Genomic DNA, 27,178 nt, shown 5'->3' with positions numbered 1-27,178 from the left:
GTTTTACTGCACCAGGTAACACCAACCCTAGTGACACCACTGCCCCCCCCCCCTTCCCCTTTCACATCAGAAGCCCCCCATCACCTTACATATCAAAACTCCCCTTTACATCAAGGTTCCTATCAGAGTAACCCTATACATCAGTTTGTGAGCTTTATCGAGACTGGAGCAAGTTGTGTATCATTGGGTAAATGTTGAAGTGAAACACACCTCAAAGTACACAATGGATGGGACAATGGTTTCTATATGCACGGCAGCTTTTCAGGGAAGTGAGGCAGTCACATGTATAGGCTTGCAAATAGTCGGCACCTCTGACATCAGGAACATTTACCATCATCATGCCAGGCTGCCTTCTCTGCCTTCTGCTGAGTTGTGTCACAGTTGCAGGTAAGATACTAATAATGTAAAGATTTTGGCAGTGCCAGGTAAGCTGAAAGCTTATTACTTACAGCTGCCTGGTATTAATGTGTCGCTACGTACATATATAAATGACATGATATAATGCGGTCTGTCAGTAGAAATAACACAGCAGTTGTTTTTTTTTTTTTAGTCCCCCTCATAACATGATTTTATTACCTGTTGATCCTGCTAGAAAGTGCATTATTTTCCACTTTATCATGTAAAAGTTTTCAGGTAAAGGGGTTTGGGCACACCATTTAACACTATAATGGTGCTTACAACAGTCAGCTTTTAGTCATATGGCTTATGTTTCACTCTTTGCATTCACATTTGACAAACACTGATTATTATTTGTTAATTGTACCCATTCGCACAGCATACCAACAAATAATTCAAACAAATATTTCTTACCTTTCTTGTTGTTTCTTCGTAGCATGTTTATACAATTGACACTATAGGCAGCTTCTATTGGTTAAAATAGCTTACAATGTGCAATATGGGAACAGAGTGAAAAAAAACTTGACTTTAAAAGACTTTAAAAAAAAAAGCATTAACATACAATGTACCACCCAAGTCTTAAGAGTCCTAACTCCTCTTTGTTAGGACAGACAGTGTGCACCTCTAGTTTACAACTGATAATGAGTTCTGTCAACACAGTACAGACAGTGTTAATTATGGTAAACATTACGTCCCCAGCCTTTTAGTGTGCTTTTTATGAGCCCTGAAGAAGGAGTGGATTGTCCTAGAAAATGTGAAAGATTAATGTTTCATCTTCACAAATAAATTGAAAGATCTTAAAGAAGAAGTCCAGCCTGAGTTTGTTTGGCTGAGCTCTTCCTACGGGTCAAAGAAGTGCAATTAATTTTGCACTCCTGTGACCTGTTTTCAGCAGAGAGTGGTCTAAAGTCCGCCCTCTGCTGACATCACCAAGATCAGTCCAGGCACTGCATCATCCCGATATAGGTAGTCTGGATCCTCCAGGTACCTGGACTGATGGCAGTCTCAACCGCTTAGCGAGCCGCTGAGACAGCCACTCCCCGCCCCTCCACAGCCTAGCGCTCCAATGAGCGTGGAGGAGCAGAGCAGAAGAGATGCTGACTGACAGGCAGCAGCTCTCAACTCGGGGAGGTGAGAGAACTGAACCATCAGTGGTGTTCCGTGGCTCGGTTCTCAGTGAAAAGGTGGCGGGGGAGAGATGCAGCATTGCTCCGATGCGGCATCCGCCTAGGTAAGTCGCTGCTGCAGGGGAGAGGTGGGAGGTGGGAGGGCCAACAAAAGCTGGGCCATGGGAGCCTATGGGTGATGTCATGGCTCCTGGAATTTGCAGCCATTGTTGAATGCTCCCTTACACATGGTTGCTGGATCATGTGACCAGAGGGGATTTAATCTCTTCAACCAGAAGGTTTATCTCCCTTCATGACCAAGTCATTTTTGACTGTAACTGCAAATTGTGCCAAGGGAAGGAGGGTAGAAGCCGCTGTGAAGCCCGAGATGCAAAGAAGGAGAAGATGCAGGAAGGAGCCGAAGCTCCCTGCAACCTAGATGGGGTAAGTGTGGGGCCGAATGACCGGGGGGGATGGCGGTACGACGGGGTGTCTTGTTTGCCACCCCATATACAGCACCAGCCACCACTGGTAGATTAACTATTATATATATTATATGTTAACTGTATGGATATCACTTTCATTTACTTTACAATCTTTGTGGTTGTGTTATAGACATATACAAGATCCCCCACCTATCATCTTGTGCAGAATATACCTTTTTTTAATGATGCATTTTACTTCTTTTGTGTAGAATGCTTTGAGCTCACGTTCACCCAGACAACAGAAGTTACAGAGGACATGACCATATACCCCTGGGGCACCGCACAGATTGGTGGCATTATAACCCATGCTTTCCACAATAACTCCAAAGAGATAACCTTCACCCAGAGCTGGTCTAAAGGGAACCTGTCAGAGTTTGAGTGGGACATCTTCCAGATGCGTCTTACCAACTATTTTGATTACTTCAAAAAACACATCATAGCGAAGGCACAGACTGCTGGAATGAAAGGTAAACCTCACTGCCAGATCCAATTAAACCATCCCCACCAGTTCTGTTAACCCATCTTTTCTTTCAATGCAGATTGTTGGGCTTCATTTAACAAAGAACCGGAGTGATGACAAAAAAGACAACATATCTCATCTAGTCTGCCCATTTTTACTTTTTGTCTGTTTTTTTATTTTTGTTTTTACTTTCAATGTATAGAACTTTGTCCTTAGCATTTTACAATAATGCCACGTACACACGACCGGACTTTCCGGCAGACTAGGTCCGAAGGGATTAGTCCATCGGACAATCTGGTCGTGTGGGGGCTAGTTTGATCGTTTTTCAAAAAGTAAATCCAATGGACCAGGAAATAGAACATGTTTTAAATCTATCCAATGGACTCAATTATAAAATCGGGAAAACCGTTTGTATGCTGGTCAGACGGACCAAATATGATGCAAGGGAAGCTATTGGCTACTGGCTATTGAGCTTTCTTGTTTAATACCCGTTTACGCCATCACGTTCAAAACGAACGGACTTACGAACGGACTTAGTCCGTTCATGTGTGGCCAAGTCCATTCGGAAAGTCCGTCGGAACTCCGCCGAAAGTCCGTCAGGAAGACCATTGGACCTAGTCTGCCGGACAGTCCAGTCGTGTGTATGCGGCATAACTGTTAAATGACACATTGGCTCTGTTGGAAGTTTGTTTCAAACATCAATTACTGTTTTGGTAAAGCATCATTTCTAAGCTAATTTTGTACTGTCCTCCTGCTAGTTTGAGGTCATGTCCTCGTGTTATTGATTAAAATGCATTTTGAAAATACTGCCCTCGTGGACCTTATTCACACCCTTCATATTTATAGGTTTCAATGGTGTCCCCCTTTTCCTTCTTTCTTCAAGAAATCTACATACTTAAAGTGGTTATAAAGGCAGAATATTTTTATCCTAATGCATTCTATGCATTATGATTAAAAAAACCTTCTGTGTGCAGCAGCCCCCCTCATGCTTACCTGAGCCCCATCTCAATCCAATGATGTTGCACAAGAGACTTGGCTGCACTGTACAAAACCACTGCTCAGAGCGGGTAAGTATAACATTTTAGTAGATTTTAGTATCACTTTAAGCCCCATACATGTCGGACGACATCGGCCAGTTGAAAAAAAAACAATAAAAAAATGCCTGGCATTCGACCCGTGTGTAAAGCAGCCAGTCTGACAGAAGCGTCCAATGGCTGAGAGTGCTGACTAGAGAGTTTTGGCGAAGGGCCCATCCCCCTGTCAAAACCCAAGAGAGCCGTCAGACCAGAGCCATCAGTTTTGGTTTTTTTCGTTCAACGCGCTGGATTGAGCAAAAAAAAACAAAAAACGAGTGGTGTGTACCAGGATTGAGTCCCTGCAGGCTCTCCTGAAATGTTTCCTCTCTCAGGCCTTTTAGTATTTCTGTCATCCATCTCAGGACTTGTTTTGTCTTGTCTGTATCTTTATGTATCAATAGAATCTATATAATAGAATCTGGACCTCCTTCCTCCTGCTGTTGATCCCTCTAGTGATCTAAAGATCTATATATAGAGGAATCATGACTGCCTCCTGCTGGTGATAACTAAAGATCTATATAGAGGAATCAGGAGCTCCTTCCTCCTGCTGGTGATCCCTCTAGTTATAACTAAAGGTCTATATAAAGGAACCATGACTGCGTTATTCCTGCTGGTGATCCCCCTAGTGATAACTAAAGATCTCTATAGAGGAATCAGGAGTTCCTTCCTCCTGCTGGGGATCCCTCTAGTTATAACTAAAGATCTATATAGAAGAATCAGGAGCTCCTTCCTCCTGCTGGTGATTCCTCTAGTGATAACTAAAGATCCATATAATGGAATCAAGAGCTCCTTCCTCCTGCTGGTGATCCCTCTAGTGATAACTAAAGATCCATATAATGGAATCAAGAGCTCCTTCCTCCTGCTGGTTATCCCTTTAGTGACAACTAAAGATCTATATAGAGGAATCATGACTGCCTTGCTCTGGCTGGTGATTCCTCTAGTGAAAACTAAAGATCCATATTATGGAATCAGGAGCTCCTTCCTCCTGCTGGTAATAACTCTAGTAATAACTAAAGCTCTATATAGAGGGATCAGGACTCCCTTCCTCCTGTTGGTGATCCCTCTAGTGGTAACTAAAGATATGCAGTATATAGAGAAATCATGACCACCTTCATCCTGCTGGCAATCCCTCTAGTGATAACCGAAGATCTATATGGAGGAACCAAGACCGGCTTCTTCCTGCTGGTGATCCTCTAGCAAGAACATGATTTGGTGTTGTTGCAACATTGATTAAAGCAATTTCCGCTGCTCTGACCAATATTCCAGCACTACACAATCATGTTCAATGTTCCAAACACCTCCAGGGATATCAGTCCTATTGCTCCCCTTAGTTTTATCAACAGCACTATATACTTTGCCTGCTAAACCTTCAGTAATATCACTTAACACATATCAAAATTCAGCTGGTTTAGCAGGAACGGGATGAATTTTGATCTGTGTGCATCCTTCTCTGTTCAGCAGAATCAGTCTTAAAACCAGCTTCTGTTGAATGGTCCTGCTGGAAAATTAGCATTCGATTAGCACATGCAGCCAATGGCCATAGCTCTGATCTTTGTATTCTGATGGGGATGAGGAGAGATTCCTGCATCCACATTGCTTGCTTGTTTATTTTTATATTTATTTTCTTTTTTTCTTTTTATATTTATTTATTTCTATTTTTATTTTTATTATTATTTATTTTTATTTATATTTAATTGGTGAAGTTGGGCTAATGGGGGGAATTATTTTTAGGTTGGTACCTCTGACAATTTATGCTAATCAGTTTACATTTACAGTATATATATCCTTATACATTTTTATAACCTTTTATTTTACAATGAATTGGATATTTTTATTTTTGTGATTATTATGCTTATTTTTTGGTGCTTCTGAGCGTGTATTCTTAAGAGGCTCAGGCTGTTAATGCATATTATAATCAGGAGCCTGTTTAGTACTATTGGTTCCCGTGGTCTCCGAAATCAGCCATTTTCCCGTGGTCACCGAAATCGGTACGCTGAATCTTTTTTGGATGTTGGCAATAAGTAATTGTCTCTAGTGTGCATGTGCGGGCCCTTTTGACAGTTTGCGTATTATTGTGCGTAAATCACGCCCGCCACAGCCGCTCAGCTTTCTCCTGACGAAGCCATGTGGGAGGATGCCGTTACGCATGGAGGCAGAACCAGGCGGCGTGTGATTACCACTGGAGTAAGTGCGATGTTGCTGGAATGCACTTTACAGAGATGCTTGTTTTTAATCAATAAAATGTGAGATGTATTCCTAGGTTTAGGCTAGTGTAATCTGTGTTATTAATGAGATCCTACAATATTGGAGTTCTCTCCCCCTATCTTTCCTTTGTGCACTTTGCGGAGTTATCCTCGTTGGAGCTGGTATTCTAATTAAAGAGGACTAAAGATGAGGATCAGCATTCAGTATGTGAAACATTATCCTCTCAAAAGCTGTGTTGGCCCAGTTATGGGTCTTGTAATAAGGTGAGCGTCCATTTCACCTGGTGGCGAAGCATCACTGCATGCCTTGTTGGAGCACATAGGAGATCTAGGATTTCCTTATTATTATTGCTGTTCTGTGAAGAAAATTATACAGGACTGTTGTATCTGGACTTTTGTTTTGTTTTTTATTTTTTTTAGTTTTTCTATTTTCTTTTAGAATTTTGGAAAGGTCTAGAATTAATATTTACTTATTTAACATGACAGATGGTATTTGTATTACATTGATTGAATTCTTAATTGTGACATCATTTGGGCAGCACAATCACTTCTATGTGTATTGGTATTCTTTATTGTATGTGGGAATACAAATTGTGATAGCAGCAGCCAACAGATAGATCATTTTGTTAAGTTGCGGCACACAAACATTTTTCACACTTTTTTTTTATATAGAATGCTAAATGTATTTTTTTATTCCCTATTAATTTCACCTTACAAAGGTAGTTTATCTAAAAACTATTTCTAGGCAATTGTTATCTCCAACCAGGCATGTACTGGCCATTGGGACTACAGGGAGTTTCCCGGTGGGCCGATGGCTCAGTGGGCCGGTTTCAGTGACAAAGTAATGGCTGCGCGGCTCGCCCTCAACTTCACACAGTGATGTCAGAAAGATGAGAAAAATACAGAGGAGAATTAATGAAATAATAAAAGAGGTTAGTGAGGACTCCTTATGTTATACTACTTATGTTTTTTGCACAATTGCGTATAGTTTTATAAACTGTTTTTGTGCTTGTTTGCAAAATTAAAGTGGGCTGGTCTGTATAAAGTCCAGGGCCAAATTTTTGTCCCAGTCCAGCCCTGTCTCCAACTCATTCCCAACCCACTCCCACCCACCCAAAATACACTTGTAAAATTCCTGTTTTACTCATCTTAGTCTGTTAAAATGTGACCCTTGCCCGTACACACATTCCGAATGCCATATGACAGATCGTATGACTTTTTTCGCTTAATAGTCACAAGTAAAAATTGAATAGGGAACTAAAGTCACGAAAATTCTCATACGACAAGAAAATAGGAAGCAATGTCATGTGTTGTGATGTATTTGTACTGTATTTTCAGACGACAACTATACTGACTAAACGAAAATCGTGCAATCTGGTATCGTACGAGGAAGCTTTTCGTGCTTGTCCAATCGAATAATACTGGATGAACTGTCGTGATCGGCTCTCGAAAGTAGTGTACACATGATCCGAAAATCGTACGATTCTTTCCCGGACTACAGTTTTCGTACAATATTCAGATCATGTGTACGGGCCATTAGGCCTCATGCACACTGGATGTTTTTACAGCTGCTGTTTTTGGCTTCAGTGCCTCATTTGGGCAGTGAAGCCTGGTGATACACTGCTGCAGCTCAGGCCTAAAGCCAAACTGTTTTGTTGCTGCATTTTGTCGAGACATCATTACATCACCACTGAGGTCTTCAGGACCTGTGTGGGGGCCTCAATCATTGACAGCCAATTGTAATTGTCCATGTCACTAGATAGAGTCATGGGTACCCAAAGTAAGATCCTCTCACTCTGCAGTTCAGAAAAGAGAAGGCTTGAGATCCAACACATTGCATGACCATGGATTTAGGTAAGTATTTATGAAGTTTAGAGTTTTTTGATCTCTTGGGGAATTAGCTGAAAGGGGTAACGTTATTGGGGTGGATTCCTGGCCAGAAATATGTTTTAAGTGCTTAGCACTATGAGATTGCTGTGTCGGGGTTATATGTTCAATTCCCAACATAGACCATATCGGTCTAATGCCCTGTACACATGGTCAGACTTTCCGATGGAAAATGTGCTATCGGATCGTGTTGTTGGAAAATGGGCGCCATTGGACTTTTGATGTTGGAATTTCTGACACAAAAAGTTTGAGAGTTGGATCTAAAATTTTCCGACAACAAAATCCGATCGTTTAAATTCCGATCGTGTGCAGACAATTCCAATGGATAAAGTGCCACCCATGCTCAGAATAAATTATGAGACTAAAGCTATTGGCTACTGGCCCGTTTATAGTCCCGTCAGACGCGTTCTACGTCACCGTGTTCAGAGCGATCGGATTTTCAACTGTGCGACCATGTGTATGCTAGACAAGTTTGGGCCAAAATCCAACAGAAAGTCCGACCGTGTATACAGGGCATTAAAATGTTTGCTATATAAAGTAGAAATGTATGGCATTGTTGTGTGTTTTTAGCATCCATTAATCACAGCCTTTCCCCTCAGGTCCGTTCATTGTGCAATGTCTCACTGGATGTCCTGCAAACTCTGGAGAGTCACTGGGAATGTTTTACAAGCTGGCTTTTAATGGTTATAATATGGTGTATCTAGATGTCAATCTGGGTATTTGGGTGGCTGAAGATGCTAATGCCACCCAGTTAGAGTATACCCTAAATAAAGATCACGATTCCACCAAGAGCATCCAATTTTTCCTAAATGTCGTGTGCCAACCCCTGGCCAGCTCCCTCCTGTGGTCAGGGAAAGCAATTCTGAAGAGGAAACGTAAGTGATAAGAAGAATACAATTCTGAATAGATTGATGTGGATATACAGTATATAATGTATGTGTATATATATATATATATATATATATATATATATATATATATGGACCTCTGGTCAGGATGAAAGAAATATAAACAGCAGTTTAGGATGCAGTACTCACCATAATCCAGAGCTGCACTCAAGTACATCTGTTGTACCACCAGATGCCTACAGTCTTCCAAGCTGAATGACATGGCCCCACCCTTTGGGTACATAACCAAAACCCCCTTCATTCAAAGTGCATTGCAGCAGAGAGCAGTGTTGATGTCATCATGTCAGTGCCACTGTCTGCATCAGCATAGAACTGCTCAGAGCCTGAGAGGAGGCAAATAGGAAAAAGACCCAGCGCATAATGTGCTTGGCCGGAAAAACTTGGATTAAAAGTGACTGTATTAAAAAAGGCATAATACACTGAGGGGGCCTCAGGTGAAGTGGAGGGTATTGGGGGTCTGAGCCCAAAGTTGGGTTTTAAGTCTGTCCCCTGCAATAGAATTCCTTTTAGATTTTTCCGGGAAACGTGGTGCAAGGGCAAACCTAACTAGTTCATTTAATTGATTGGCTTACAGGAGCAATATGTGCCCTTGGCAGATGCACATTTTATACTGCCAGGAGGGGGTAGGCTAATATTCAATCCTTGTTTCAGGTCTTCTAATGGAAAACAGGCATTTCATTATGAATTCCAACACATTTTTTGCTGTTCTGATATTTGTATATATCTGAATACCCGAATTACAGTATAAACAAATGAATGCTCCAAATAACGAACTTAAAATTTGACATTGCATTCCATTCGAATTCGAACTGTAAACATATTTCTGAAATCAAAGACTGTGTGTGTTTTTAGAGGACCATTTCAAAATAATGCTGTTTTTGTTAAGCCAAAGGTGACGTAAAGAGTCATTGTAATTATTTAATGAAGATTATCTTTCATTTGTTCACTTTGTTGTATTCAAATCCCCCAAAAATATAACATTTTTAATTTAAACCGATTTGAAATTTATCGATTTGAACGATTCGAACTGAAAAAATCCGTAAATTCAAAGAAAATTTGAAAAAAGACAAAACAAATTGCGATTACGAATTCCAAATTCAAATTGAACGAATCAACCAATTTACCGATACTAAATAATTAGATTAACGAATCAGTAAACAAATGTTTTCGTCATTCAGTTGTCGATAGCCTTTATGTTTTGTTTAAAAACTTGGCAGAGGATTTAACCCTTTGGGACAGCCCTCATGAAGCTTACCCTCAGTTAGTCCCATCCCTCCACTTTTTTTCTCTCCATTGCCATCCCTTGCCTCATCCTCCCCCGTTTTAGGTTCCTCTTCTGTTTTCATCTCTTTGACTTCTGGCAACCTGGTTGGATTGGTTGGTAGTCCTCACTTTATCCTTGACCTCTAGTTTATATGAAGGACTGGAAACTCAAATAGTTTTCCGTGCAATTATTTGACTCAGAATGGTCTCTGGCTGTCAAATTTCTTGATAAGCCTCTTTTTACATGTACAGTACATTTTGATATGTTGATTTACTATGAATATGCATACTTTCATCTTATCCATGTCCTCCTGTGAAAAAATAAAAATAAAGATTAAAAAAAACAAATTTAGCTTTATTCTATTCATTACTCTCTCTCAGTCCAGCCCGAGGTCTCCTTTTTCCGCCATCATAGAGACTCGGTGGATGAGCTGGTATGTATGGTGACTGGTTTCTACCCAGAATCCATCAATGTGAGCTTGTGGAGAAACAGAAAGCACAGAATGGATGGCACCGTAACTACAGGAACCCTTCCCAATGGCGATAACACTTACCAGATAGTGACACTGGTAGTTTTAGATGAGGAAGAAGGGCAAGATCTATATTGTAGAGTGGAACATGACAGTCTCACAGAACCTCTGATGATCCAATTAGGTGAGCACCTCTCTATAATATTATTTTTATGTCAGTTTGTTGTATTCTACTTTTCCAGCATTGTGAAAAAAAAAATATTTGGTTGATTTACTAAATGGGACAATATTTTTTTGAATTGATGGAAACATTTTGAGTGTACACCATGAGGCTGAATCCTGTGCTGGCCTCTTACTTTGATAGGTCAATAATTAGATTTTCTCAGTGAATTTGTACCTTTTGTACCTAGGGCTTTTTTCAGCGGGAACGTGGGGGAATGCAGTTCTGCCACCTCCAGCACTAAATGTATGTAAAGGCAAGGGGTGCTGGGGTGTGCTGGAGGGTTTATTGATGCCATGAGTCTATTGTTTCTGGGGGGGTATTTTGTTGTGGGTGGTCCATTGTTGCTGGAAGGATTTATTATTACTGACTGCAGGGGATTTATTTTACTGCCTTTCTTGTTATAAGAAATTCCATATGATTTACTTAGCACCACAAATGTTACATAGTTCTGTATTCTCTAAAAGGGGTGGTCCTGAAAGGTGGGTTGGGAGTAGAACCAAGGAACGGTGCTCAGAGGTGGGAAGGGGTGAGAAAAATGGGTGAATTGGAAAGGGGGCGTTTCTGCACCTATTCTCTGATAGAAAAAAAGCCTTGTTTGTGCCATCCCTACAGGTTTGGACCCCTCAATAAATGTCTGTGACACAATGTGATCTGACTATGTAATTATTAGGACAGTTGTGTGACACTGGAAATTCTGGTGAACTGACTATGGCTACTGGCTAACTGACTAAGACTGCTGCAATCCCCAAAATACATTAGAAGCCAGCGTGTGATCCAGCTTACCAGCAGCAATGTGGGGTTCAACCTTTTGACATTTACAGGAAAAGTCTACATTTGAATATTATTTACCCTAACTTAATAACATTTAATTTGATAAATTATTGTTTATTATTCACAATCATGTAGAAAAATAAGTTCCTCCATGGAAGTTGATATAAAAAAAATAAAAACAGGAAGTTTGGACTTTGAGTGAGGTGGGCAATGAGGCCAGAGGATCAGTCACCATATATCAAACCATTTTATTGATAAACAATAACATAACAGCACAATAATAGTCCAAGTGCAGATTGACTGTCAAGTCATATACATGTACATCCAGATTAATACATTGTAATCGTAGTAACAACTCAAAAGTGATGCAGTGCAGATGATCCTTAAAAGGTGAAACACTTCTTTGGCGTGTGAGTATCCATCTGGGATTAGTGGCCCTTTTGCCTCTCCTATATGGATACTTCTCTTCCCATAATGCACATTGAATTTTTACTGATTTGACTCCCCTCCTTTTTTCCTTTTTTAGACTTTGGTGCAGAAATCGCCCCTGATGAGTATTTGATACACGAAACTCGTCGAGCATGCGACATGCACCATTTCATTACCTTCTTTACTCAGTTTACACACCAATAGGTTTTTACTTGTAGCACTAACCTCTGAAGGAGCTGATGGTTATTTTTGGGCTTACCGTTACCTTCCGTTCTTCTTGTTTCACGTCTAGGGGATGTCCCGTGGTAGATGGTCCAGTAACTTGAGGCTGACTATAGATCCACTTGAATGGATTTTATTTGCAACTTAAACCATTGAACAGTCTTTCAACTTGGGATCAGAGGGTTGGAAAGGGAAGTTCAGGTACTCTTAATGTCAAAGTCCAAAAATGTTAAGGAACTTGCTTACTTTGACTACATCCAGAGAATAGCCATTCACAGCTGGATGAACACTCAGGTTGGACAGTCCCTCTCTCACAAGGCCTAGCAGCCAACAAGGTGCTTACTCAGGAACAAAGTCTTTGTCACAGACGTTTTTGCAGAACATGTAGGGAAACTAAGCAGTAGAACACTCGTGTGATACCTGGATCTTTCAGCCCGCTTGGAGATATCCAAAATACCGGATTCTCTTGGTTACTTCAGCCCTTCCAGGCTCTTGTTAAGAAAACCAACCCGTACGTGGTGTTCTTCTAAAGAGTCCTCCCCTGGAATGCTCGAAGTTCAATGGGTCTTTCCCAAACCGGAGACAGCACCCATCCACCTTGGAATTCTCCTTTAGTTCCCTTGCCTTAGGCTAGCCAGCCCCAAGGCATTAAAGTTGGGTGGATCCACACCCCAGGCCATAGCCTTCCTGGGGGCTGGTCAGGAGGACCAGGACCATGTACTCAGCACTTCATACTGGACCAGAACCCCCGAACCATGTGACGTCCATGTCTTAAATACCCTCTCCCAGGGGGCACAACGAGAGGGCCACTCCCACTGACCTGACTCCGAGAGGGAGCAAGTTTAGAACCTGACCAGACCAAAGTTCCACGCCTGCCACAAAAGACAGTGCCCCCTGTGGCCAGGCTGAACATCTCACAGTCCAGTCAGACTGACACAGAAGTCAAATTTAGGCAAATAAACCCAAACCAAACTGTAGTTTGGGTAAAGTTAAATTTTGAAAAACACATAGCGCGTGCTCTTCAGGAGCCCGCCGCTACACACTTAACCAATTTGTGACTTTTTGCATTTTAAATGGGTGTTTCATCTTAAGGATCATCTGCCCTGCACCACTTGGGGGTTTGTTACTATGATTACAATGTATCAATCTGGATGTACATGTATATGACTTGACAGTCAATCTGCATTTGGACTATTATTGTGCTGTTATGTTATTGTTTATCAATAAAATGGTTAGATAAATGGTGACTGATCCTCTGGCCTCATTTCCCACCTCATTCAAAGTCCCATATTCCTGTTTTTATATATGCACAGGGATAGAGACTCGCGTCTCATTTAAAGTCTCACCTTTTTAATCCTTTAAACTCCGTGGAAGTTGATGACATTTTCAACCTATTTGAACGGGCAAACTGGATCTTTATTCAAACCATGCTTACAGATAAAGGTGATAGACCTGAACAAATGACACACATAATTGGCGTGGTCTATTCATTTTCATGATCCAAATAAACAAATTAATATTTGTCAAATTGTTAAAGTACACCCCTACCATTGCTTCAAATCCATGAAATTAGAATCCAGTGTTTCATATTATGTGCCAAAAAGTAGATTAGAATCTCCTCAGGAAGTGCGCAGGAGGACTTCTTTTATTTAAACTTCAGATATCTAGGGTCTGATGTTCTTTTTTTGCTATTGACATGTCTCAATAGATAAGGCCTACAGACAAAAGGTTGTGAATGTCTATAAGTCTGGCAAGGATTTTAAAAAGATCACCAAATGATTTGACATCAATTATTCCACTGTAAAGAAAATAATCTGCTAGTGGCTTAGATTTCAAACAACTTCAAATTTTTCCGGGACTGGCGGACCCAGCAAATTCAGCCCAAGAGCTGAACGTTTGAGGCTAAATAAATTTCCCAAGAACCCCAACATTTTATCATGGTGTTCAGGGAACTTTTGCAATAGTTAGGGTGAATGCATCTACAATCAGAAAGAGGTTGCACCATATCGGTCTGCTTGTGAGATGCATTGAGAACAAGCTTTTACTGTCCAAAAAGAACATTGAGGCTAGACCAGTTTGCCATTGAACATATACGCAAAGACAATCATAGTCATTTACTAAATCCAGAGAGTGCAAAAGCTGGTGCAACTCTGCATAGAAACCAATCAGCTTCCAGGTTTTATTGCCAAAGCTTAATTGAACAAGCAGAAGTTAAAAGCTGATTGGCTACCATGCACCGCTGCACCAGATTCTGTGTGTACCAGTTTTAGTACATCTCACCGAATGCTTTCTAGAACAATCCGCTGATGACTGCTTAACCGCTTAAGCCCCAGAAGTTTTGGCTGCTGAATGACCAGGCCATTTTTTGCGATTCAATACTGCGTCGCTTTAACTAACAAATGCGCGGTTGTGCGGCGCTGCACTCAAACAAAATTGATGTCCTTTTTTCCCCACAAATAGAGCTTTCTTTTGGTGGTATTTTATCATCTCTGCGGTTTTTATTTTTTGTGCAATAAACAAAAAAAGAGCCACAATTTTGAAAAAAAACCCACAATATTTTGTACTTTTTGCTATAATAAATATCCCTTAAAAAAAAAAAGCTATTTTTTTTCTCAGTTTAGGCCGATATGTATTCTTCTACATATTTTTTTGTAATAAAAATAACAATAACCGTATATTGATTGGTTTGCGCAAAAGTTATAGCGTCTACAAAATAGGGGATAGATTTATAGCATTTTTATTATTATTATTTCTTTATTTTTACTAGTAATTGCAGCGATCTGCGATTTTTATCAGGACTGAGACATTTTGGCAGACACATCGGACACTTTTCACACATTTTTGGGTCCATTGGCATTCATTCAGCGATCAGTGCTATAAAAATGCATTGATTACTGATTTGGGTGGCACAGTGGTGTAGTGGTTAGCATTCTCACCTAGCAGTAACAAGGGTTGCTGGTTCAAATCCCAACCACGACACTACCTGCCTGGAGCTTGCATGTTCTCCCTGTGCCTGCGTGGGTTTCCTCTGGGTACTCCGGTTTGCTCCCACAATCCAAAGACATGCAGGTAGGTTAATTGGCTTCTGTCCAAAATATAGTATAGTATATGAATGGGGACCTTAGATTGTGGGCTCCTTGAGGATAGGGACCAATGTGAGTGTGCAATGCACAGGGATAGGGGTAGACACTCACTCAGGTTGAACTGGATGGACTGGTGTCTTTATTCAACCTTAGAAACTATGAATTACTGTAAAAATGTCACTGGCAGGGAAGGGGTTAAACACTAGGGGGCGATCAAGGGGTTGTGTTCCTAAAGTTGCACTGAGATGCGGCTTTGTGCGATTTCGAGTATAGTTGCACAATTTCAAAGCAACAGTCTATTTGAACGGAGGCTAATGAATTGGTTGTGGGACCTAATCACACATATTCTAGGCCCTGGTACAGGAATGTAGAAATAGTTTTCTTTCTTTCTTTTTTTTTTGTTGTTTATTGTTTATTTCTACTGCTGAATAAATCCAGTTACTGATCCTATTCATTTGTTTTCTTGTGTACAGAAAATACTAAACCTCCAGCAGGCATGATTGCAGGTATCCTAATTGGATTCATTCTCTTAACTGCTGGCTTGTCTTGGTTGGTGATCCGATGTAAGCGTAACAGGTAAGATCAATGACCCAACAAGAAACACAAGTGCAGGTTTTCAGATCAGGTTGTGTGATTTATTTTTACATATGGTTTTATTTAAAGTGTAACTTGTTAGAAAATAATACAAATAAATTATTAATACAATAAATAAAATATATTAAATACATAAATAAAATTAAAATAATAATAATAATAACTTCACTATCACTTTGCTTCAAAAGATAGTTTGGGAGTAGGAAGGTACATTTAAAAAATACAATGTAAAATTAACAAGGGACACCAACATAGTTGTATCTTTGATATAAAAAACTACGGGATAATGTATTGTGGTAACTTGACCAAAAAAAAAAAAAAAACATAATATTATTCTTGATATCACTAGAAAAAAAAACCTTTTTAAATACGTTTGGCAGAACTCCATCAGTATCACCAGCAAAGCAGCTTCATTAGTATCCCATTAAAGCGGGAGTCCGCTGGGACTCCGCTGGGACTCCGCGTTTTTTCTTTTTTTTTTTTAAAAGCCAGCAGCTACAAATACTGCAGCTGCTGACTTTTAAAATAGTGATACTTACCTGTCCAGCGCGCCCGCGATGTCGGCACCCGAAGCCGATCTCTAGATCGTCACTCGGGTGCTGCCGCCGCCATCTTGGGTATGGGAATCAGGAAATGGAGCCTTTCGGCTTCATTTCCCGGTTCCCTACTGCGCATGAGCGAGTAGCGCTGCGCAATGAGGATGGTCCCCGCTGCCTCTGGCATCTGTGTGTTTCCCAGCAGGCAGTGGGGCACTTGCGGAAGGGGCGGGCACTTGCGGAAAGGGGCGTAATCTACGGCCCTTTCCGCAGACAGCTATCCCGGAAGTGGGTGCAGTTACCTGGATTATCCAGGTAACTGCACCCCCCTCCCCCCTGAAAGGTGCCAATTGTGGCGCCGGAGGGGGGGGGGATTCCGATGAGCGGAGGTCCATTTTGGGGTGGACCTCCGCTTTAAAGAAGAAGAGAATGTGCGCTTTATTTCAACATTTCATAATTTGCCGCGTCACAAATGTTTATTCTCCATTATGAACGCTAGTTTACAAGACCGACAGCTTCTGGCTCATCCTTGCTTCTGAGCATGCGTGTTTGTACTTTGGACTTTTGTCCAACAGACTTGTGTACACACGCTGGGAAAATCTGACAACAGACATTTGTCTGCAGAAAATTTTAAAGCCTGCTATCCAACATTTGTCCACAGAAAATCTGACAAAATTGCCCAATGAAGCATACAAACGGTCGGATTTTCTGCCAACAGCCTGTCATCACACAATTCTCATCGAAAAATCCGATAGTGTGTACGAGGCTATAGAGTATACAGTGAAAAAAGGGATCTACATGAGAAATAACAACATCAAGTGTCAGCTCATAAGATTGTAGATAAAGTAAAATTGTGCAACCAAATACAATAATATATATGAAAAATATTATTGTAAATACAATTTATTCAAGTCCATACTGTGCTCCATTGAATAAACTGTGATGTTGAACACTCAAATAAGGCTTGGTACTTCTGTTCAGATAATGTAATAAAAAGTGCCGCTTACCATATAGGATGGATCTCAAATTATAGATATTAAATTCGCTCATCCAGGCATCACTCAGCTTGGGAACACTCCTCCAGGGATTCCTTCAATGCAGGTATACTTTTGGTACAGAAAACTCATAAATTCATGTAATATTCCTCACAAAGGAAGAGGCTTCATGGTGCAGTACTCCAGTTTAAAAGATTTATTAGAAACTTCACAGGCACTGACATCCAAAAGAAACAATACAATATTTTTCAAACAGTCGCGGCTCAAGCCAGCCAGCTGGTGCGTGGTGATGTCAAGAACTGGTGCTCTACCCGAAGCATTTCCCCATACAAGGCATCGCCTGGGAACGGAGGCAACGCTTTTTATTACATTATCCGAACAGAAGTACCAAGCCTTATTTGAGTGTTCAACATCACAGTTTATTCATTGTAGCAGTTAAATTGTATTTAAAATAATATTTTTCATATATATTATTGTATTTGGTTGTGCAATTTTACTTTATCTACATGTCTTCTACAAACCCTGTCCTGCCCCACTAAGATTTTCAGGGCATTCACTTTTGAGCTTACACAGGGCTGGGGACTGTCTACATCCCCCATATAACAGTGTTGAGCCCATCACCAGGGGGAAGGGGGTGAGCAACAGGCTCCCCAAATCCAAATATGTAGTTTTTTTCACCCCTGTTGGGTGAATGGAGAAGCCGGGAAGTGAAGGAAAGGGGAGTGTGTGCTGCCAGGAAGAGGAACCTTCAATGCACATTCCTGTTACATAGTTGTGCATGGACATGCTGTAGATGCCAACTGTACTTTATTTTGAAGGACAGTCCCACCACATGTGAATGTTCTTTCCCGATGATGCTGTGGTTTCTGCATAATTGGGGGGGGGGGGAACACCTAGAAAGTGGCCATGATCTGAGCAGAAGCACCCTGAAAGTGTGCTTGATCTGGGTGGGCTGGTGTGGGGGTGACAGTGTCATGGGAACTGCGACAAATATGTTGGAAACTATGCTTGAACAAAGCACAGTTTTACTTCAAGAAAGTCTGACAGTTGCATATACTGATTTTATATAAAGTATTTATTGAGCTCTACAATTTTGGTAGAACACTCTGGGAAAGGTTACATATATTAGAGCAATAGAACCAACAGCCTTCAATTGGCCCATGGCAGCTGGAGTAATATTTGTGGGTCTGGTGATTGATAATACTGAGAAGTTGTGTGGACCTGGTTCATGGATTGTGATGAAGCCCAGAATATATAATCTATACTTCTGGTCCTGAGCACTGACATGTCTCCACAGATCTCATGCCAGGTTCAGGACTAGATACACAATGACAGCTACTATAAAGCCTGCAAAATATTATTTGTCTTTCCTAGGATGTACACAGCCATCGCTGGGTCAACTGTAGACAGGAGCAACCTATGAAGGAAAGTCTGGAGAACTGTCGTAATGGAAATTTTCTAAATGGATCTTATGTCAAGACTGTGCTTTCTTGCAGAATCAAGCTGACAGCTAATAGACTTTGATCCTTATTTATGCTACAACATACCTTTGATTCCCTCTCCTACTAGATCTGCAGGATCAAATGAGCCACATCTATGACCATGTAGCTTCTGGGCTCCACCGTTGCTGGCCACCTGAAATTTAAGGAATTAACATCTTTAAATTTAAGGAATTAACATCAAAGTTGTCTCATTAAATATAGTTCTCTTCCCATTTACTGTCTTCCTTGCCTAGCACTGCTGGGTTACTTGAGCAATACAGAAATGTTTGTTCCAGGCCCCATTGGTTCCCATCATAGGCCAACAAAAAAAAGGAAAACCAAGCTACCCTCCATCAATTGTCAATGTATTAACAACTTTATTGAAACCATATAAACAGAAGCAGGGGAGCAGGCCTTGTCTTCTTTTGCTGTGTTCTGACCCCCAGTGGGGATAATGGTAGAATCTATGAATACATTAGGAATACATTGTTTAAATTATTTTAATAAAAAAAAAATAAACATATTGGAATACATAACAAATTGAAAGGTGTCCTGATCACAATTCTTTCCAGGCTGTTAGAGTAAAAGGAATTATGCAAAAGAGTTTATACTGCAATAGGCAACGCAAACAGGAGGGGGGAGGGGGTACATGGTTAGGTTACAGGAATTAGATACAAAAGTTACAAGAGATTAATATCTAATAGGGTATAGAGGAGGGATACGCAATGTGAAAAAGGCTGTAGTCTTTTAGGATACATTTAGGAAAAACAGAACATATACAATGCCTTGTCTTGAAAAAGTATTCATAACCCTTGAAATTTTTCACATTTTCTCAAGTTATAACCAAAAATGTAAATGCATTTTATTGGGATTTTATGTAATAGACCAACACAAAGTGGCACATAATTGTGAAGTGGAAGGATAAATGGTTTTCAAATTGTTTTACAAATAAATATCTGAAAAGTGTGGCGTGCACTTGTATTCAGCCACCCTTTACTCTCCCCACAAGACTCTGGTCCGGCCGCACCTGGAGTATGCTGTACAGTTCTGGGCACCAGTCCTCAAGAAGGATATACTGGAACTGGAGAGTAGTGATGGACGAACTTCCGACGGGACGTTTCGCGAACGCGAACCGCGAACGCGGCCGATAGTTCGCGAACCGGAAAGTTCGCGGCGGGTCCCATTGACTTCAATGGGAGGTGAACTTCGCAAACCTATAGGTCAAATTTGCAGCCACAAAATAATTATTAGCTGGGCAAACATAGTCCCACCACATGGCCAATGACATAACACATGTATGAGGTGAATCTGGGATCGACAACTACAAGCATTCTTTTTTTATATGGGAAATTGTTCTGACAATTCAAGACTGTGGAGCGCATGAAGGCAATGGAGGAGAGGGAAGGTCAGGGACCAGGGTAGGCAAATAAGAGGGTGCAGGAGATGATCACCAGCAGCGTGACATACAGCAATGACACCTGCACCGTGATAGAGTCATCTGACAACAGCACCGTGATAGAGAGCACTGACATCAGCAGCGTGACATAAATCACTCACACCAGCACCGTGATATACAGCACTGACAGCAGCACCGTGATAGAGAGCACTGACATCAGCAGCGTGACATTAAGCACTCACACCAGCACCGTGATATACAGCACCGACAGCAGCACCGTGATAGAGAGCACTGACATCAGCAGCGTGACATTAAGCACTCACACCCGCACCGTGATATACAGCACTGACAGCAGCACCATGATAGAGAGCACTGACATCAGCAGCGTGGCATTAAGCACTCACACCAGCACCGTGATATACAGCACTGACAGCAGCACCGTAAGCAGCCCCAGGAGGAAGTCAGCACAGCACAGGGATGGTGTGATCCCCTCATAATAAGAACCCCCAGGAGAAAATCAGCACAGCACAGGGATGGCGTGATCCCCTCATAATAAGCAGGCCCAGGAGAAAATCAGCACAGCACAGGGATGGTGTGATCCCCTCATAATAAGCAGGCCCAGGAGAAAATCAGCACAGCACAGGGATGGTGTGATCCCCTCATAATAAGCAGGCCCAGGAGAAAATCAGCACAGCACAGGGATGGTGTGATCCCCTCATAATAAGAACCCCCAGGAGTAAGTCAGCACAGCACAGGGATGGTGTGATCCCCTCATAATAAGCAGGCCCAGGAGAAAATCAGCACAGCACAGGGATGGTGTGATCCCCTCATAATAAGAACCCCCAGGAGTAAGTCAGCACAGCACAGGGATGGTGTGATCCCCTCATAATAAGCAGGCCCAGGAGAAAATCAGCACAGCACAGGGATGGTGTGATCCCCTCATAATAAGAACCCCCAGGAGTAAGTCAGCACAGCACAGGGATGGTGTGATCCCCTCATAATAAGCAGGCCCAGGAGAAAATCAGCACAGCACAGGGATGGTGTGATCCCCTCATAATAAGAACCCCCAGGAGTAAGTCAGCACAGCACAGGGATGGTGTGATCCCCTGATAATAAGCAGGCCTAGGAGAAAATCAGCACAGCACAGGGATGGTGTGATCCCCTCATAATAAGCAGGCCCAGGAGAAAATCAGCACAGCACAGGGATGGTGTGATCCCCTCATAATAAGCAGGCCCAGGAGAAAATCAGCACAACCAGGGATGGTGTGATCCCCTCATAATAAGCAGGCCCAGGAGAAAATCAGCACAGCCAGGGATGGTGTGATCCCCTCATAATAAGAACCCCCAGGAGGAAGTCAGCACAGCACAGGGATGGTGTGATCCCCTCATAATAAGAACCCCCAGGAGAAAATCAGCACAGCACAGGGATGGTGTGATCCCCTCATAATAAGCAGGCCCAGGAGGAAGTCAGCACAGCACAGGGATGGTGTGATCCCCTCATAATAAGAACCCCCAGGAGGAAGTCAGCACAGCGCAGGGATGGTGTGATCCCCTCATAAGCAGCCCCAGTAGAAATATGACACCGCTCAACCTCTTCAAAGAGGAGGGTAGGGGCATATAGTACGGTGTGCTTTTTTGGGACAAGGAAGTGAGCCAAATGAAGAAAGAAGGTCTGTGTGCTTGATTAAAAAAATTGTTTATAGACATATACATGGTCTACTGGTCACATGTGTTGAATTCCTCCGAGATCCATGCCTCATTCATTTTTAGAAATGTGAGGTAGTTAACACTGTCGTGAGCTAGGCGAGTACGCTTATCGGTCACGATCCCCCCTGCTGTGCTGAACGTCCTTTCGGACAGGACACTGGATGAGGGGCAAGCCAACAATTCGATTGCAAATTGGGCAAGCTCTGGCCAGAGGTCAAGCCTGCCCACCCAGTAGTCCAGGGTTTCATCACTCCTCAGAGCTTCCACATCGGCCGTTAACCCAATGTAGTCGGACACCTGATGGTCTAGGCGTTCCCTGCTGCTGGATCCGGATGACACCTGTCGATGGGTCGGCTGAAAGAATGACCTCATATCCGAAGTCACCAACACATCTTCAAACTGGCCTCTTCTTGCAGGCGCTGTTGGATTGGTACCCGCAACTCCTTCTCTGGGAGTGGGAATTGCTCCTCTGCCAGCGCACGCAAAAGCAGAATGCAGCATTTCTCGAAGCAAGGCCTGGAAGTGCTGCATTCTGACAGCCTTCTGCGACGGCGGTAACATTTCCGCCATTTTGTGTTTGTACCGGGGGTCTAAGTACGTTGCCACCCAGTACTGGTCCTTGACCCTTATGCTTTTTATACGGGGGTCCCTATTAAAACACTGGAGCATGAAGGCCCCCATTTGCACTAAAGTGGAAGCGGTGTGGTGGCCTGGCTCCTGCTCATCATCCAGGATAATGTCGTCCTCTTCATTCTCCTCTCCCCATCCACGCACAACAGGGATCCCAGAAAGGTTTAAAGCATGCTCTTCTTGCTCCTCCTCATCCGCCCCGTCACCATCCTCCTCTGACTCCTCTTCAGACTCCTGTTGTTGACTTGTCTCAGATAGAGTAGCCCCCCCTGGGAATTCATCCAGCATTGCGACTTCCTCATCTTCCCGCTCCTGCTCCTCCACAGCTTGATCAATGACACGACGCAATGCACGCTCCATAAAGAAGGCATAAGGTACCATGTCACTGATGGCGCCATGGCTGCGACTGACCAGTTTGGTGATCTCCTCAAATGGCCGCAGAAGTCTGAATGCGTTGCGCATGAGCAGCCACTGGCGCGGTGAACAAAACCCCAGCTCCCCAGAACCGTTTCTGCCGCAGAGTTCATACAGGTAGACGTTAACTGCACGTTTCTGCTGGAGCAGCCTATCAAGCATATAGAAGGTTGAGTTCCATCGCGTCGGGCAATCGCAAATAAGACGTCTGACCGGCAGATTGTGTCGCCGCTGAATGTCAGCAAGGCGAGCCATGGCCGTGTAAGATCTTCTGAAATGGGCCGAGATTTTCCTTGCCTGCCGCAAGATGTCCTGGACCCCAGGGTATTTGACAACGAATCGCTGCACGAACAAGTTTAAGACGTGTGCCATGCATGGCACGTGCGTGATTTTGCCCTGTTTCAATGCGCTAAGCAGATTGGCACCGTTGTCACACACCACTTTACCAACTGTCAAATTGAGCGGTGTTAGCCACTGATCTGCCTGTGAACGCAAAGCTGAAATGAGTGCCGGGCCAGTGTGGCTCTTGGCTTCCAGGCACAACAGATGCAGCACGGCATGGCAACGTCTCACCTGGCATGTGGAATAGGTTCTGGGGAGCTTGGGCGGTGCATCGGAAGAGACGCTAGCAGCGGAAAAGGAGGAGGCAGCTGAGGAGGAGAGGGAGGAGGATGGAGTAGGAGGAGGAGGAGAAGAAGAGTCAGGCCTGCATGCAATCCGTGGCGGTAAAACCAAATCTACACGGGTGCCAAGGGTTACATGCTTGACGGCCGTCAGAAGGTTCACCCAGTGGGCAGTAAAAGTGATATACCTTCCCTGCCCGTGTTTGCTAGACCACGTGTCTGTGGTCAGATGTATCTTGGCACCGACACTGTGTGCCAGAGATACATTCACTTGCCGCTGAACATGGCCATATAGCTCTGGGATGCCCTTCTCTGAGAAATACATCCTTCCTGGGACCTTCCATTGTGGTGTTCCAATGGCCACAAATTTGCGAAAGGCCTCCGAGTCCACCAGTTTATATGGCAGTAGTTGGCGGGCTATGAGTTCTGACAAGCCAGCCATCAATCGTTGGGCAAGAGGGTTATCCGGCGTCATCATTTTTTGACGCTCGAACATTAGGCCCACGGAAGCCTGCCTTTTTGCAGAAAAACGTGAGCTTGGCGTGATGGAAGGTGGAGTGGAGGACAATTGTGAGGAGAGAGGAGAAGGAGAAGTAGAAGACGAGGCTGGACGGTGAGAGCCTGCAGTGTGGCTTTGTGTGTTCCGTTGCTCCCACTGGGCTCGGTGATGGCTGCCCATGTGCCTTCTTAAGGCGGTCGTCCCTAGGTGAGTGTTGGGCTTACCGCGACTAATGCGTTGACTGCAAAGATTGCAGATGGCAACGCTATTGTCAGCAGCGGACACGTTAAAAAAAGCCCACACTGCGGAGCCATGTGCCGGTGTCCTGGGAGCACCAGATGTGACCGTACATGGTCGATGACTCGCTCCTGATACATTTGCAGTCTGCTTTGTCCCTCCTGTGCAATGTAAGTTATTTCTGCTTCTCCTCCCTATCTGCTGGTCCATATCTCCCTCTGAACTCCCCTCCTCTTCCTCTCTTGTGGGCACCCACGTGACATCACTAGACACGTCATCATCAACGTCACCTTCCCCACCGCTATAAGTAGAGATCTCGGAGTAGGCAGCAGCAACACCGGGGACCAACCTCCTCCTTGGGCTGATCTGGGTACTGTCGTCAGACTGCTGAGTAGCGGTTGTTGCTACCTCCTCTTCCTGATCCAATAGCAAGAGTGGCTGCGCATCAGCAATGTCATCTTGATATGGATCGGAAAATAATTCCTGTGACTCAAGCGGAAGGTATGTGGTGGTGGTGGTGGTGGTGTTGTTGGTGGTAGTGTCTTTGGGGGTGCACATAGCAGAGAGTGAAGAAGAGGGTGCAGATCGAGAGGATGAGGAGGGTGCAGAAGAGTAAGGCTGAGTGAGCCACTCAACCAAGTCTGGTGCGTCCTTTAAAGTAATTGAATGCACCTTCTGCAACTTCCCACTTTGGCTCAAGGCTGGTGCTCCTGCCCTACCCCTACCACCCCTGCAGAAGGGCCTGCCTCTTCCTCTGCCTGTCATTTTTTAAATCACCCTGTGACAAAACTCTTAGTCCCTATACTGATGAAGGACTGCTGCAGTATAGGGCAGCGGTCAGCAGTGGTGCACCTCAACCCTATCTATTGTGGACCGATACCGGTCCTTACAGAACAGCAGACTGTACCTCACTCAACCCTATGTACTGTAGCACCCTACACCAAGTTACCAGTCTTTATAAGGACCTTTGTGGACCAAGTAGGTTGTGTGTGACTGATTAGCAGACTGTACGTCAGTCCCTATACTGCTGAAGGACTGCTGCAGTATAGGGCAGCGGTCAGCAGTGGTGCACCTCAACCCTATGTATTGTGGACCGATACCGGTCCTTACAGAACAGCAGACTGTACCTCACTCAACCCTATGTACTGTAGCACCCTGGACCTTACCAGTCCTTATAAGGACCTTTGTGGACCAAGTAGGTTGTGTGTGACTGATTAGCAGACTGTACGTCAGTCCCTATACTGCTGAAGGACTGCTGCAGTATAGGGCAGCGGTCAGCAGTAGTGCACCTCAACCCTATGTATTGTGGACCGATACCAGTCCTTACAGAACGGCAGACTGTACCTCACTCAACCCTATGTACTGTAGCACCCTGGACCTTACCAGTCCTTATAAGGACCTTTGTGGACCAAGTAGGTTGTGTGTGACTGATTAGCAGACTGTACGTCAGTCCCTATACTGCTGAAGGACTGCTGCAGTATAGGGCAGCGGTCAGCAGTGGTGCACCTCAACCCTATGTATTGTGGACCGATACCGGTCCTTACAGAACGGCAGACTGTGCCTCACTCAACCCTATGTACTGTAGCACCCTACACCAAGTTACCAGTCCTTATAAGGACCTTTGTGGACCAAGTAGGTTGTGTGTGACTGATTAGCAGACTGTACGTCAGTCCCTATACTGCTGAAGGACTGCTGCAGTATAGGGCAGCGGTCAGCAGTGGTGCACCTCAACCCTATGTATTGTGGACCGATACCGGTCCTTACAGAACAGCAGACTGTACCTCACTCAACCCTATGTACTGTAGCACCCTGGACCTTACCAGTCCTTATAAGGACCTTTGTGGACCAAGTAGGTTGTGTGTGACTGATTAGCAGACTGTACGTCAGTCCCTATACTGCTGAAGGACTGCTGCAGTATAGGGCAGCGGTCAGCAGTAGTGCACCTCAACCCTATGTATTGTGGACCGATACCAGTCCTTACAGAACAGCAGACTGTACCTCACTCAACCCTATGTACTGTAGCACCCTGGACCTTACCAGTCCTTATAAGGACCTTTGTGGACCAAGTAGGTTGTGTGTGACTGATTAGCAGACTGTACGTCAGTCCCTATACTGCTGAAGGACTGCTGCAGTATAGGGCAGCGGTCAGCAGTAGTGCACCTCAACCCTATGTATTGTGGACCGATACCAGTCCTTACAGAACGGCAGACTGTACCTCACTCAACCCTATGTACTGTAGCACCCTGGACCTTACCAGTCCTTATAAGGACCTTTGTGGACCAAGTAGGTTGTGTGTGACTGATTAGCAGACTGTACGTCAGTCCCTATACTGCTGAAGGACTGCTGCAGTATAGGGCAGCGGTCAGCAGTGGTGCACCTCAACCCTATGTATTGTGGACCGATACCGGTCCTTACAGAACAGCAGACTGTACCTCCCTCAACCCTATGTACTGTAGCACCCTACACCAAGTTACCAGTCCTTATAAGGACCTTTGTGGACCAAGTAGGTTGTGTGTGACTGATTAGCAGACTGTACGTCAGTCCCTATACTGCTGAAGGACTGCTGCAGTATAGGGCAGCGGTCAGCAGTGGTGCACCTCAACCCTATGTATTGTGGACCGATACCGGTCCTTACAGAACAGCAGACTGTACCTCACTCAACCCTATGTACTGTAGCACCCTGGACCTTACCAGTCCTTATAAGGACCTTTGTGGACCAAGTAGGTTGTGTGTGACTGATTAGCAGACTGTACGTCAGTCCCTATACTGCTGAAGGACTGCTGCAGTATAGGGCAGCGGTCAGCAGTAGTGCACCTCAACCCTATGTATTGTGGACCGATACCAGTCCTTACAGAACAGCAGGCTGTACCTCACTCAACCCTATGTACTGTAGCACCCTGGACCTTACCAGTCCTTATAAGGACCTTTGTGGACCAAGTAGGTTGTGTGTGACTGATTAGCAGACTGTACGTCAGTCCCTATACTGCTGAAGGACTGCTGCAGTATAGGGCAGCGGTCAGCAGTAGTGCACCTCAACCCTATGTATTGTGGACCGATACCAGTCCTTACAGAACGGCAGACTG

At 43.7% G+C, this 27,178-nt stretch overlaps 1 protein-coding gene across 1 annotated transcript; it reads left to right on the top strand.

The window, feature by feature from the left end:
- The first annotated feature begins 241 nt into the window (after positions 1 to 241).
- On the top strand, positions 242 to 19,135 carry LOC143984185 (T-cell surface glycoprotein CD1c2-like). Its single transcript, XM_077484482.1, has 6 exons — positions 242 to 387; positions 2,197 to 2,454; positions 8,214 to 8,489; positions 10,167 to 10,439; positions 15,457 to 15,559; positions 18,483 to 19,135. Exons 1-6 carry the CDS (start codon positions 339 to 341, stop codon positions 18,529 to 18,531), a joined length of 1,008 nt encoding a protein of 335 aa, XP_077340608.1. The 5' UTR covers positions 242 to 338; the 3' UTR covers positions 18,532 to 19,135.
- The last annotated feature ends 8,043 nt before the right edge of the window (positions 19,136 to 27,178 follow it).

The sequence above is a fragment of the Lithobates pipiens genome, unplaced genomic scaffold, assembly GCF_037356315.1.
Source record: "Lithobates pipiens isolate NorthernLeopardFrog02 unplaced genomic scaffold, aLitPip1_a1.2 Scaffold_1, whole genome shotgun sequence".
Lineage (NCBI taxonomy): Eukaryota > Metazoa > Chordata > Amphibia > Anura > Ranidae > Lithobates > Lithobates pipiens.
The sequence above is the reverse complement of the archived record's forward strand: the minus strand, read 5'-3'. Positions and strand labels throughout refer to the sequence as shown.